The 15,139-nt window shown below is 41.9% G+C and overlaps 1 protein-coding gene across 5 annotated transcripts in view; it reads right to left on the bottom strand.

Annotated features, from left to right (window-relative positions):
* CACNA2D3 (calcium voltage-gated channel auxiliary subunit alpha2delta 3) overlaps nucleotides 1-15,139 on the bottom strand; it is a 941,064-nt gene that overhangs the window by 247,312 nt on the left and 678,613 nt on the right. For 2 of the 5 annotated variants that reach the window (XM_015130679.3, XM_077993170.1), the window contains exon 14: nucleotides 5,076-5,093. The exons of the other annotated variants lie outside the window; for them this stretch is intronic. In XM_015130679.3, coding sequence (XP_014986165.1) covers nucleotides 5,076-5,093 — 18 coding nt within the window. The remainder of the gene's footprint in view (nucleotides 1-5,075; nucleotides 5,094-15,139) is intronic. 5 annotated transcript variants of the gene reach the window in all.

Below are 15,139 nucleotides of genomic sequence, written 5' to 3'. Positions count from 1 at the left end.
GACCTGCAGTTCTACAAAAACAGCAGCTTTGCAAACTTTCAATTTTCTATTTTCAGTGACAGTTAATTCAACTGTTCAGAGTATAGAAGTCAAATGAGGCAAAGAATGATAAATGATGCCTCGCAATTGCTGAAATCTGATTACCCTGAGATAAGAGCTACGCCAAATTCTACTTGTATAAATTTGTACCTAAGGAATGAGAGAGAGAGAGAGACAGAGAAAAGAAAGAAAGAAAGAAAGAAAGAAAGAAAGACTCTAGAAAAATGAATGTTTCCATTTATTCCTTCAAAATATAATATAAACAAGGAAACAAAGAAAATGCAAATAGATTCAGGATGCCATTTGCACTCAGGGGGAGAAATTAATAAAACAGTTCCATCCTGAAAGAAAGACCAAAAATCGACCTCCATTTAAGAAGCTAATTTATGCACTCCTGAGTCCTCATACAAGTTAAGCAGCACAGAATATCACAGCAGGCATAGAACAACAGATCTTGAACCCTGCTGTGTTTGTTCAAGGAGGCAAGTTAAGCTATTCCTAACAGGAAACAAAACACGCCGTCGGGCTGTTAAATAGGGATCATTTTGCCATACTGCGCAGCCCTGAATGCATCAATTGCTGTTCCAAACAGGATTAGAGATGTGGTTTGCTTTAACTATGGTTTTGTGAAAAATGCTTATGCCTACTCAAAATTCTCAGGCTGATATTAACTAATATGGTGTCAGGAAAGACATAGAGCACCTAGGAAACCTTTAAGAAATGGTCTTTGGTAAATTCCGAAATTGTGTGGATGCAGCAGAAAATGAAGGGAAAGGGTACCAGGGTCTGGACATGTTCATCCACATAAAAAGGCACATTTGGAATTCCCCGAGGAGTATTTTTGACTTTAAACATTCAAGGCCCACTCTACGTTGATTAAACCTATATTGATTAAATTAATCCTGCAGCGAATAACTGATGTTTAGCTCCTATAGACAGAACCTATGTGAAGAAAAATGCAGCTAGAAAAATGGACTACTTTGTTCAATAGTATTACCATTGAACATACATTTGTAAATGGCTTTGGGTAATTCCGCTATGTTATTATCATAAAATCAGATCTCTTGGACATTTTTGTAGAAGTAAAGAAGAATTTTAAAAAGGCAGACCTTTTTATACATAGACCTCTCTTCACTGCTGAATTCAGGGACAATCAATCCACCAGAGAAACTGGTCCAATTTCTACCCAGAAGAATGAATTTGTGATGCCTTGAAAGTGCTGCATCTGTATTGCTACATTTTTTTTTTAGCCAAAACTTCAGGACACTGCCTCCATATTTGGGAAAAATATTTAATATTTATCAGGTTCATCACCAGTTAGTGCCACTCCAATTTTATATCAAGGCTTGAAATTTATAGAGTCTAGGAATTATCTTGGAGATGCTTAAGAATCATAGAAAAAATAATATATATTTTTTCAAATTGTTGTTCTAAAACATTGTCATAAAGCACTAGAAGAGAAGTTTTGGAAGACCCTCAAAATATTAGAATCATGAAAACCATAACTTACAGACAACAGTCATTTAATGGCTGCTACACATAAGAGGGACATCCAAATGGGACATTTTTAGTTGCAGATCAGCCAAGAGATTAAAATAAGTATGTTTACAGAGACATAACTATTTAAAATATTTATAGAGAAAATAGTTGCAGATGATACAAAGTCAGATTCCAACAAAAACACAGCACAAATGCAGACACCATATGGTCCAATGTATGCGCTCATGACCTCATGTGAAAAGTAGGCCAAAGCTGTAGCGGCTGGGGGTGCCTCTCTTTCACCCCTGGAACAACAAACTCAGGGGTTTGGAAAGAGCTCATTAGAATCATGGCCACAGATGGGTGAAATCTATGGGTAACGTCAAAGGCATTAGGAAGAAACCTCTCAAAACAATTCTCCCTACATGTTTTTGCTTTGTTGGGGTTTCAAGACCAATCTCCATTTCTTTCTGACTACATGAAGAAGGTGCAGTCAGTTCAAGCACAGAGTTTTGTTGTTGTCGTTTTGAGGCGGAGTCTCACCCTGTCACCAGGCTGGGGTGCAATGGAGTGATCTCGGCTCACTGCAACCTCCGCCTCCCAGGTTCAAGCAATTCTCCTGCCTCAGCCTCTCGAGTAGCTGGAACTATAGGTGTGTGCCACCATGCCCAGCTAATTTTTGTATTTTTAGTAGACATGGGGTTTCACCATGTTGGCCAGGATGGTCTCGATCTCCTGACCTCGTGATCCACCTGCCTCAGCCTCCCAAAGTGCTAGGATTACAGGCGTGTGCCACTGTGCCTGGCCCAACCACAGAGTTTCTAATGAAATGGGGGTGGCACCCATACCTGTTGGGCTCTTTTGCCCTCTCCTAGTTATTCATTAGGCTTGAGTCAGAATCACAACACACTGGGCAGAGGTCCCAGACCAACCCTCACGTATGACTGTTCTCTTGATGTGCTCTGAAGCACCAGGGGTCAAGTTAAGCCAAGTGGTAATGAGAACTCTACATTTTGAGGGTCTAGCATATGCTAGGCTCTGTGTGAGGAACAGGTAAGAGAAGTAACTTTCAAAACAAAAGTGGAAAGTTAGTTTACCATTCTTCTTAAATAAATAAAAACATGTAGGCTTAGAGAGGTTAAGTAACTCACCCATGGTAACAAGTGGATGAAGGCTAAAATGGAACCACCACATTCCTTTGCTGGTCAAGCAGCAAGACAGTAAATCTAAGGAAAGTTGACATTTGCAAGAACCTCATTCTTCTAGCAAAGGCCTCTGCAAGTGTCACTGAGGTAATACTGGGGAAGGAGTGGGAAGGAGAGTTGCGGGCAGGGATGCTAGTACATCACCAGGTGAAGACTTGCAGGCTTCGGGAGGATGCCTTCAACCTGTGGTGCACCTCTCCCTCAACTCCTCTTACCCTCCAGCCTAGATACCTGAGGTTTATTTTCAAACTCCTTCTTCAAAGAGCTGAATTTCCCAGAAACTACCCCCAAAGGATTCTGAAACCATGTCGCATAGATCTCTTAATATTCTGTAAGGTAAGTGCCTTTCTCTATTTTTAAAAAAAAAAGACAATTTCTAGCCATGATAGGAAAAGAAGGCAAAGCTATTCCTTTTCACATAGGGCTACACAACAAGTCCCTTGGGATGTCTGACATCATTCAGAGACAGGGAAAAAAAATTAGAAGCCAGCTGAGGCATCTTCCTTGACTCTGGACTTTATATGACCACAATAAAATGTTCCATTTTGCAGGGCATATGATGTGAGTCAATACATGATGACAGAAGAAGCTAATGCAATGAAGTGACTGCTATTGAAGAATTACATAGCCCAGCAACACTTGTTCTTCTATATTCTGTGTTGCTTTGTTTTGAACTTCGTTTTAAAATTCTATGGCTGGCTGGGCACGGTGGCTCATGCCTGTAATCCCAGCATTTTGAGGCTGAGGCGGGCAGATCACCTGAGGTCAGGAGTTCAAGATCAGCCTGGCCAACATGGCGAAACCCTGTCTCTACTAAAAATACAAAAATAAGCCACGTGCAGTGGTGCATGTCTGTAGTCCCAGCTATTTGGGAGGCTGAGGAAGGAGAATTGCTTGAACCTGGGAGGTGGAGGTTGCAGTGAGCTGAGATCGCACCATTGCACTCCAGCCTGGGTGACACAGAGAGACTCTGTCTCAAAAAATAAAATAAAATAAAATAAAATAAAATAAAATAAAATAAAATTCTATGGCTGATGGCACCTCCAATTCATGAAGTTTTTCTATAACAGGAATACTCTGTATATACATTGGTGGAAATTTGATGAATAAATGTCAATAAGTGGAAGCTGGTCCATTTTTAGGCACAGAATTTGTGAAGTCTTTTTATCAAAAAAATTCAAATGTAGGTAATTAAGAAAGCATGTCCTATCAAAGACATTGAGCCTTCCAAACAATCTGGAATTCTGACCATTTATTTACCCTGGAAGCTATTGTGAGCCTTGAATACTTTAACTTTTAATGAAGTGTTCAGTCCTTTTGTGATGGCATTGAAGTGTAATCAAACATTACCACAAGCCAAGTCACACACTAGCATGTCTTGCCTTGTTTAAATACCTCAAATATATTTGAGTAATTGTGTAATGATTTCTAGGCCTCTGGTTGTCCATATGGTCTGAACAGACTGTCTTTAGTAGAGCAGTTGTGCTCTCTCTCAATGAGAAGGAACCAAATCATCTTTGCTCTAAACTGGAGAGCTTAGGAGATGCTGTTTAAATTTCAGGGTGACGCCCTACCTTAACTCTTGAAACACAACATCAGGCCCCCAGAACTTGCTGTGTCTTCCAGAAGTCTTGCTTATGTTTGTGAAACACACAAGAACAATGCAGCAGGCACTGAGTGACATATTTTATGACATAAATGTCCTTAGGATACGATGACATGCTACGAGGGTGACACAGCAAAGCCATCCCTGCAACCACATGGAGTCTTTCTGGACAGAGAACATTCTAGATGGTGGAACTAGATCATCTCAGACAATGAAGACCAGTGAAAGGGTCTGGCCATTGGCAAGAAATCTGCTCTAATGGTCTCTGGGATGATGAGGCCAGCAAAGGAGCTGCTGATTTTTATAATTAATAAAATCCAAGAAGAGTTTTCAGAGATTTGGCTTAGGAGCCCCGAATTTAAACTTGGTTACCATGCCTTACAAATTACTCACATTATTTGTGTCCCTAAAAATTATCTCAGAGAAGGCCTGGAATGCTATGTTGGAAGGAATGCACCAAACTTATTATTGACCTATTATTTGATAATTCTTAGAGAAAGAGTTGGGCATGGATTCATCTCCCAATCACTGGCCACCATAGGGTCCTTTGGAGGGAGTAACTCAGCAAAGGAGCAGTGGACAACTGAGTCTGCTGGCCTCTCTGTTCCTGCTCAACTTCAGGTTTCTGAAGCTGTGGAAGAAAACCATTTCACTGGTCATTAACAGTGCCAAATGTACAACACCATGGAGGCATGCATGACTTGTGAGTTCTGGGGGTGACTGGAATGTGACAGAAGAGAATTTACCTTTTGTGCCTGAGGGAGCTGAAGGGGGAAAACAAAACAAAACAAAAAAGAAAAAAGTTGATCATTATATAAGTAATTAAGATTAATGGTAAAACTTCATTTTGTTGCCATTTGCAAATAGAGAAACCAAAATGGGGAGATGAGTGAAATAGAGGTAAAGCAAGTTATTTTTCACAACAAAACTACAGTGCTGATTATTTGAACTGCTTTCTGAATTTGTGGTATCAACAGTTAATCTACGAGCTTTCCAGCATGTGTTTTGGGAATCACCAGATCCAAAGCAGCTGATAAGTTCCTATAAAGCTGGAACCGAGGCTCTTCTGTCCAGTGATCCCAAGGGCACAATTCCATGACCCAGTTCCTTCTTCCTTTAACCAGCAGTTTTCAACTGGACGAGGGCAATCTGGAGACATTTGGGGTGGTCACAACTAGGGGGTGAAAGGGAAGGGAGTGAGAGCTGTTGGCTTCTAGAGGGTAGAGGCCAAGGGATACTGTGGAACATCTTACAATGCACAGGACAGTCCCCAACAAAAAGAAATTGCCCAGCCCATATATCCATAGTGCCAAAGTTGAGAAACCCTGCTGTATATAAAGGTAAGACTGTTAGAAAAATGCTTGTTTTTAAAGTCAATTTTTCTTGCTTTGTAGCACATTAACTGTTCCCTTTATTGGTGGTTAAGGGAGTATGCACAAGCATTTGTGCATTTAAAGTAAAGCTGATGTTCTAAGAACAAGGAAAAGACAGTCAGTCAGTCCATAAAATAAGACATAACAGCTTTCCCAGTGGCACAGGCAAGGAACTGAAATTAATAGGTATGTGGAAAAAGATGAACATTTACGAGATGTATTTGTCTATATTTCTGTGTTGAGAGTTATTAGGCTACGGTTTAACGCCACAGTATTATGACTGCCATTATAGCATGCAGTGTTTTTGAAAAGCATTTTTCTAATCTGGAATGGAATTAACATTATCCATGTATTAAATACTCAATCTAAGAATGACATCATTACCAAGATTTATTTTTCATCATAGGGACTAACATTTATCAAGTATGAACTTGTCACCAGGCACTTTGTTACGTCCTTGTATTATTCCATTAAATCACAGCAACCTAATGCTAGGTATCCCTACTTTACAGAGGAAAACTAAAATGGAACTTAAAGGTTAAGTAAGTATACAATGTCCCATAGATAAAGAATCACAGGACTGTGCTGCCTGACTTTAGAACAGACAAATTCAACTCAATTCACACATAAATAAAGACCTCAAACACTTGGGAATTGTGACAGTAAATTTGCTCTCTGTCTCTCTAGAGTTTATGGCATCAGAAGTGCTAGAAAATACAAAGCAACTAAATCAGACATCTTCAGGTCTCCACTTGAATCATCAGACTTCCCCATTCTTTTTAATGTGGGAAGAATGCTTTCTCTTCTGACACAAGAAGAACAGGGCTCTCTTAAACTTGTCCTAAACCCCTGCCCCTATGGATGGAGCCCACAAAGAGCAGAACCAAACAAACAAGATGTTTTGGATCCCAGAGATGTCTCCAAAATGGTATTGAGAATGTCTATGAAAAGCAGATTCCAACTTCTCCAACACTCAATTTCCAACACTTTTATCTTACACAGGTCTCCCAATTTAAGAAGAGAGAAATATGAGGATGTTTTCCTGATTCATTCCTCCTAGTTAAGGCTGAATTATTCAAAAAGGAAGCTCATGAGCTCCTCCAGTGCTTTTCAAGAGTTCAGAAAAAAATGGACCACGAGGTGAGAAACCGAGTTCAAAATGAGGAATCACTTTTAAAAAAGTTTCTCAAATATTAAACATCTTTTCACACAACAGAAAAGAAACCTTGGATACATGAACATCGTGGAAGGAAAAATGTATATTTTCTTAGGAAAGTGTTTGTGCTGAATCACAGCTATGTCCTGTGAAAGCAAGGGGCCATGAGTATGACAAATGTTTGATGGAGTGCAAAATAAATACCAAAGTGAAGCTCTGCACAAACTGCTGGACTTTGCAGGCCTCTTTGACAGGAGAGCTGCCCTTTCTCTCTCTCTCTCTCTCTCTCTCTCTCAATTTTATCTTTGTTGAGCAGGAAACACCTCTTTTTGACTCATCCATTTAAGCACATGGGAAGAAATCCTGGGAAGGAAAATGACAGACCAGGTCTTTGTGGTGATGTCCTCAGTTTAAGACTGCCCTCAACCTCCCCGCAAAACATATATTTTCCTCAAGCAATAACATAGGAGAACAAAGAGTAACTTTCCTACTGGAGCTTTGAAATAATGTAAATTACAGCTTGTGATGCCCTCAGCTGGCTGGACCTCTCTGAAGGAGTCTCAGTGCAGAATAGTACACATTTACATCAGATCCTCTGTGGCCACAGATGCTGCTGCTGAGAGCTGGCTCCCCAACACATCACCACCCAGCATTCATGACTTGCGTGCAGGCCCCTGCCCTGGGGGCCAGACCAGCCAGATACCTGGTCCGCTTTGGCCTCTGGCTCAAGTCTTGAGGCACAGGCCTTCCAGCCTCTGGCCAGTGTGCTTGTCTGTAACGTGGGATGATGGAAAGAGGGCTGAGGAATGGCCAGGTCTTGGATGGGCATCGGTTTTGCCTCAAGAAGCAGCTCTGACTAATTAGGAATGGCTAGACGAAAGGCTATGTTGAGAAGGATCCTGAAGTCATGCCTGAGTTTCACTGGAAAGAATTTTATCACTAGCCAGGTGCGGTGGCTTATGCCTGTAATCCCAGTACTTTGGGAAGTCAAGGTGGGCAGATTGCTTGAGTCCAGGAGTTTGAGACCAGCGTAGGCAACATAGTAAAACTCCATCTCTACAAAAAATACAAAAAAATTAGCCGGGAATGGTGGCACATGCCTGTAGTCCCAGCTACTCAGAAGGCTGAGGTGGGGGGAATCACCTGAGCCCAGGATGTTGAGGCTGCAGTGAGCCCTGATAGTGCTACTGCACTCCAGCCTGGGCAACAGAGTGAGATCCTGTCTCAAAAAATAAATAAAGAAACAAATAAAGAAAGAATATTATAACCAGATAGCAGCATTTGTTATAAATAAGAAATGGCAAAACATTTCCTGTGCTTTTTCTCTATAGTTCTGAGCACAACTCCAATGACTATGCAATTTTTTCATGTAATGCCTTTCTGTCCTGCTAGGTCACAAACTCCAAGAGGGCAGAGAAGGCATCTTCCCCATATGTAGTGTGAAGTCCTCTAACCTGTAACTGGTACTTTCCTTGTTAAATAAGCTACCTTATTACTAGGATAAGCCCAGAGTTGATGCCAAGGAAAGATAATCAGGGTAACTGCCTTGAATCTTTGAATCAACACCCCACCACCACCATGTTAATCACCCAAGCTGATGGCCTTCGAGAGAAAAATATGTCTGCTAGAGGAATAGATGTGAAACTTACATTCCCACATGCCTGGTATAGGTGTCTGTCTATGAGTGATTGTCTCAGTGACTCCTGGATATGCATAAAACCAGCCTGGGCACTTCTCATCATCATGAGGCCCCAGATGAGGTGACGTCTCTTCCTCAACACACAGGGGAGATGTTTTCTTCTTCAAAGCCACCTTGTCACAGGCATTGCCAACCAGGCTTTGCCTTGCTGGGTCTATTTCCTCATTTACTCCATGAGGGGTCTGGACAGGCAGCATTGGGTTCCTTCCTGGCCCACAACGCAGATTGTAAGATTCTCTGTATAACTCAATACATCCTCAAGTCATTTTTCCAAAAGAAGGATAAAGAAAAAAGTTGTGGTGTGCTGTGTGGGTTTACACACTCCTAAGGAAAAGCTGGGTGCAGGATACATTTCAGGTGAAACTTCACATTCAAACATGGAGAGTGTGTATTCAGAAGGGAATGAAGGAGAGGAAATGATGAAGATAAAGGTGACAGCAGTAACAGAAATACTCACTGTTGATTGGACTTTTTCCTTAAACCAGGTACCTGGTTAAATGCTTGATCAGTTTTAGCTCTTTTGCTTTTTGTAGTGAATCTCGGGATTAGATATTTGTATCTTCTCAGTTTATAGGTGAGGAAACAGACAATATTTAGAATGGTTAAGTATCTAACCAAGGTCACCTAGTCAGGAAATGTTCCTGTTGAAAGTTAAGGACAAGGCTCTGTGTGGACCCACATCTGCTCCAACCAGTGCTACTTCTCACATGACTACACAGTAGCAGCACAAACCCACACCCCCAAAGGACTTGGGGACCTCATGGGCCATTCCATCTGGGCAACCCATAAAAGAAAGCAGGGATGAGAAATCCTGGCATCATTCCTTATGGAAGAGTCTGGATGGAGGACAGAGAACCCAGCCACCATGGTTTTCAACATGTGGTGTATCAGGTGAATGGTACAGCATGAAGATTGTCCATGCCCTCTCCAGTCACATACATTTCTTCTGTCCTCTCATCCTGGAACTCTTCCTAAGACTCCTCTCCACTTGCCTGGCAAACACCTATTTCTCTGGTCAGTTGTCTGTGTCTCAAAGAAGACTTGTTTACCCTTTCTTGTCATATGCTCTTTTCGCAGGCCTTCATAGTACCACATACCTGCAATTGGTAGCAAAGTTATTGCCATGCCGCTTTTCTTTTTTGGTACCAGAAACCCCAATTTTAGCCAAGCTCAACTAAATGACTTTATTAAAGATAGGGGCGGTTAAGTGGGTTCGGTCATGGCCAATGAGATATGCATGGATGTGGCTTTTCCAGATGGTGTCTTTAAAAGGACTCCCTCCATCCTGCTGCCAAGAAGGTGGCTGTGATGGCTAGAGCTCTAGCAGTCATTCTGGCCTATGAGGTTATCTTAAGGCTGACAGTAATGCACTAGGACATTGAGGACAGCAGTAATGACAGGTGATTATGATAGCTGTGACATGCTATCCACCATTCGAAGTGCTTTACCTATATTAACTTATTGAAAACTCACAGTAATCTTATTAGGTAAGTTCTATTATTACTGTAATTCTGCAGATGTTCAAACTACAAGGTCACAAAGCCAGAGAGCAACAAAGACAGAATTTGAGAAGGAAGACCGGTGAGGAGGCTATTGAATGGTCTAGATAAGAACTGACGGAGGCTGGGTGTGGTGGCTCACGCCAGTGGTCCCAGCACTTTGGGAGACCGAGGTGAGCAGATCACCTGAGGTCAGGAGTTCGAGACCAGCCTGGCCAACATGGCGAAACCCTGTCTCTACTAAAAATACAAAAAAATTAGCTGGGCACGGTGGAGTGTGCCTGTAATCCCAGCTACTTGGGAGGCTGAAGGAGAATCACGTGCACGTGGGAGGCAGAGGTTGCAGTGAGCCAAGATCACGCCACTGCACTCCAGCCTGGGTGACAGAGTGAGATGTCATCTCAAAAACAAAACAAAACAAAACAAACAAAAAAACTGAGGGAGAACAGGATTAGTGCACACTGGTGGTGTGGAGGCAGCAGCAGGCAATAGTCTGACCCTAGGTAGAGTTGAGAATCAAGATGATAGCCTGGATGATGATAGGAGAGACATCAAAGATGCGACCAAGGTTTGGCCTCGATAAATGCAAAAATGGAGCTGCCATTTACTGAGAAGATGACTATGCGAGAGGCATACTGAGAAGATGAGTATGGGAGAAGCGTAGTTGAGGAAAAACACCAAGAATCCAGTTTTGTCTAAAGTTAAGAAAAGTTCCAGATGTCTCTTAGGCTTGCAGGCAGAGGTGTAGGGCAGGCAGCTGGAAATACGAAGCTCATGTCCCGGGGGGAGGCCTGAGCTTGGTTACTGTTTGCATGTAGATGAGGTTGCCGAAGGGGTGAGTGCAGACAGAGGAGAGCGAGAGCCCAGAACTCAGTCATGGACATCCCACCAAGGACAGCCCACGTGATGAGGTGGGGCCAGCACAGGCAACCTGTGAGGAACAACAGGTGAGGCACAAGGAGATCTGAGGAAGAGCTCTGAGGCCCCAATAAACTTACTTCAAAAACAAAAATACCCACCGAGCAGAGGGACATGTTTTTGTTTTAACTCTCCTAATTCACTTCATTTCCACCTCAGAGTGTCACACAGAGCCATGGGGGTGATCGAGGGGACATCTAGTGCTGTAGCTCAACGACGTTCCAAACTTGAGTGGACTCTTTTTCAAATATAAAACTCCAATTAAAGATCTATTGATCAAAACAACACATTTCACTATGAAATATGTAAAGACCAAATAGGAAACAAAGTATTTTCCTGCCAACTGTGTAAAACAAAAAAAGCCTGGCCTACATATGTTTATTCCATTTGTAAAACTGGCCCTTTGCCTCGGGCCTCATGAATGAATGATCAATCCCTGCTTGCTGCTAAGGTTCTGTGTGTTCATTTTTTTCCTTGTGGATGCTTGCATGTATAATCTTCCATTCTTCTTCATTAAGCAATGTGGATAAAGATCCCTGCTCTATTATAGAGCAAAGAAAGTTCTGTTAAATGGCTCAAACTCTACAACCTATGCCAAGGGGTCTCTGATGAGCTAAGAATTGGCAGTGCAGGTTCTGTCTCACGTCCATCCACTTCTGCCACCCCACACCAAGCCACCACTGCTGCTCATCTGGTCTCTCCAGGTTCACTCCTGCCTTCCAATCTAATCCTTCCTTTACATGGCACCCAGAATAATCTGAAAGTATAAGCCTGGTACTTGGCAGCCCGTCCTTCAAGTCTTACTTGCCTTAAAGCCTTTGTGGGGCTCTTTCCTCAGATTGCTTAATGCTCTGTCCCCACAACTCCATGTCAATTCTCTGACTACCTCACTTACGTGCCTCACTGATTCCCTTCCCATCTCTCAGATCTCAGCTCTGATGGCACCTCTCCTGGCAGGTGTTATTATCTCTACCCCAAGTGTCTTTCTATAATATCATCTTGTTTATTCCTGTCTTAGCATTTGTTGCCCTCTATAATCTTCCTGTTTACTTGTTCAGGTTTTTTGATGACCTCTCCATATAAGGTCTACCGAGGGACTGTATCTATCTCATTCATTGTTGTATTCCTAGGAACTAGACCTATGTCTGGCCCTAGGTAAGAATTAAGTGTATATTTGTTGAAAAGAAGGAAGGAGGGAAAGAGGGAAATGGGAAAGAAAGAAAAAAAAGATCGGGGGGGAGAGAAAAAGAAAAAAGGAAGAGGGGAGAGAAGAAGGAGGGAAGGGAAGGGAGGAAGAGAGGAAGAAAGAAGGAAGGGAGGGAGGGGGAGAAGGGGAGAAAGAGAGAGAGAGAGAAAGAAAGAAAAGAAAGAAAGAAAGAAAGAAAGAAAGAAAGAAAGAAAGAAAGAAAGAAAGAAAGAAAGAAAGAAAGAGAAAGAAAGAAAAAGAAAGAAAGAAAGAAAGAAAGAAAGAAAGAAAGAAAGAAAGAAAGAAAGGAAGGAAGGAAGGAAGGAAGGAAGGAAGGAAGGAAGGAAGGAAGGAAGAAAGAAAGAAAGAAAGAAAGGAAGGAAGGAAGGAAGGAAGGAAGGAAGGACGGAAGGAAGGAAGAAGAAAGGAAGGAAGGGAGGGAGGGAAAGAAAGAGAGAGAGAAAGAAAGAAGGAGAAAGAAAGAAAGAGGGACAGAAAGAAAGAAAGAGAAAGAAAAAAGAAAGAAAGAGAGAGAAAGGATGGAAGGAAGGAAGGAAGGGAGAAGGAGAGAGAGAAAGAGGGAGAGAAAGAGAGAAAGGAGAGCAGAAGGAAAGGAAGGAGAAGAAATAAGGAAGAAAGGAAGAAGCAATAAAGGAAACAGTGCCTTGGAGCTTGGTAGACCAGCTTTCAAATACTACCTCTACCACTCAGTAGCCATAAGAACCTGGACAACAATATAGTATCTCTGAACTCTAGAGGTCTCATCTGTGAAATAGTAGTAATAACATTATTTCATGAGATTAATGTGAGGATTAAACGAGCTAATGCATATCGAGTCTTTACAAAAACAGCTGGCCCATAACAGGTGCTGTTTTTATCCCTTGACTTCGTAACCTCCAGAGTATTTAGGGCTGGCTCCAATCTGATAGCATATGAGAGGTTACACTAATCACCAACCTCATGGTCCACAGGTGACCCTACAGACCTGGTATCCGAACCCCTCTCATTGAGCCATTGCTACATCACAGTTGGTTAGTGAAGAAATGATAGGGTCTGAGCAAGGTACATTAGGCAAAGTGTGACTCCTATCTCTAAAATAGTGTTATCACTACAATTTTACAGATGAGAAATCTAGAACACTTGTCTCTTTACGTTCATTATCTAACCCCTTTCCTTCAGAGCATCCCTTGCCCTAGGTACAAGGCCAAGCCCCATGATGTGGACATTACCCAGAACCAAGCTGTCAACTCATCACCTTCCCTTGGCCACAGCAATTGGCTCAGGGCAGACGTGTGACCTAATCAAGACTTTTCAATTACACCCCTCTCCCATTTTCCCCTGTTAGCTTTCCTCTTGACTAGAATCTGGGAGGAAAGACCTAGAACTAAACTACTGGGGACAGATAATCAAATAGGCCTGAGAGTGAAGCCAAGAGCAGGGAGGGCATGGCAGTGAGGCAGCAGAGCTCAGCACCCATGGTGTCTTCTAACCCCACATCCACGGTTCCTAGCTTCTAATGGCTTCCAGCTCAGTACAAGCTATTCGAGCATCTTGAGTGAACTGAATTTTTCTTATTATTTTCATAGAAACTTGCAGTTGGCCATCTCTTAGGTACACACCATGGCAGATCACAATGAGATTTTACTTGTACAAATAAAGGGATTCAACAAAATATTTCCATAACTGTTTGCTCAGCTTCAAAAATACTCAGGAGTAATTTCCTCAAAAGATTTCCAATGCTATGCATGAAATTTCCTTACAAACACATAGGGGATCATATTTCTCCAAAGTCTAGAAGCTATTCTGGTCTTTATAATAATATTGGATAGGTCAAGGAGACAAAAGGTATCTCTCTGAATACCCTTCTCCTTGGAATCTTCTCCCCTCCCTATCCCGGCTTTCCCATGAGTGCCAGTGTGCTACTTCCTTCACTCCATATTCCTTCTCTAGCTCTTTAAATGTGGGCACCCTGTTCCTTACTCCATAATCCCTAATTGAGTGACCTCCCCTAGTTGCACGGCTTCAGCTAACCCCTTGCCAGTATGGTGATGTCGAAGCAGGAAGAGGATGAAAGAGTAGGAACAGAGGTAGAGAGAGAACCCTGCAGGGGGGAAGATAAGATAAAAACAGGGTCAACAAAAGCAAACAAACATAGCTGACTTTACTACTTTAAAACTATTCATATCCTCATTCTAATTTTTGCTGCATATCAGTAAGTCCTTCCAATTTTGTTGGAAAAACTTAGGGGTAAAATAGTATCTACGTATTCCAAATTTTGTTGCTTTTATGAATTTGGGTATTATCTTACCAGGACATATATAATTTAAGTGATTTCTCAATCTCTAGTTTGGGGTATGGATGGGACTTCAATTTTTTTTTTTTTCTTTTCCAACGGTATGTTTAAAAGCAAGGAAAAGATGAACAGAAAGACCCTTCTTGGCAACACATATACTTCCCTACGTGTTTCTTTTTAAAAATCACACAATGCCATTTTTTGGTAGAAAATTAGATATAAAAGGCCAAAAAAAGACACTTAAAGCTCCCTATGATGCTAATATCCACCACTGATCTCAATTAATTTCATGCTAAATGACTTCATGATATTTAAATTATTTGCATATGTAATAAGTTACTTACTGAATTCCTTATTATTAGAGATCTAGGCTGTCACTAACATGAATGGCACGGTAATGGACATCCTCGCAGTCAAACTGTTAAGCACCCTCTCAACTTTTCAGGAAGGTGCATTATTGGCCAAAGGGTATTGCACATTTCAGTCCAAATACTCTCAAGAAAAGCTGTCCCAAGTTACACTCTGACCAAGGTTCTCTCTTTCTGATGTTCATTGTACCACCCCCCAAAAGCCAACACTATGTATTATCATTTTTAAAGATATTCCAGGCCGGGCACGGTGGCTCACGCCTGTAACCTCAGCACTTTGGGAGGCCAACATGGGCAGACCACTTGAGGTCTGAAGTT

This window comes from Macaca mulatta, chromosome 2 (genome assembly GCF_049350105.2).
Source record: "Macaca mulatta isolate MMU2019108-1 chromosome 2, T2T-MMU8v2.0, whole genome shotgun sequence".
Taxonomy (NCBI): Eukaryota; Metazoa; Chordata; class Mammalia; order Primates; family Cercopithecidae; genus Macaca; species Macaca mulatta.
This window is presented reverse-complemented; position numbering and strand designations above follow the sequence as displayed.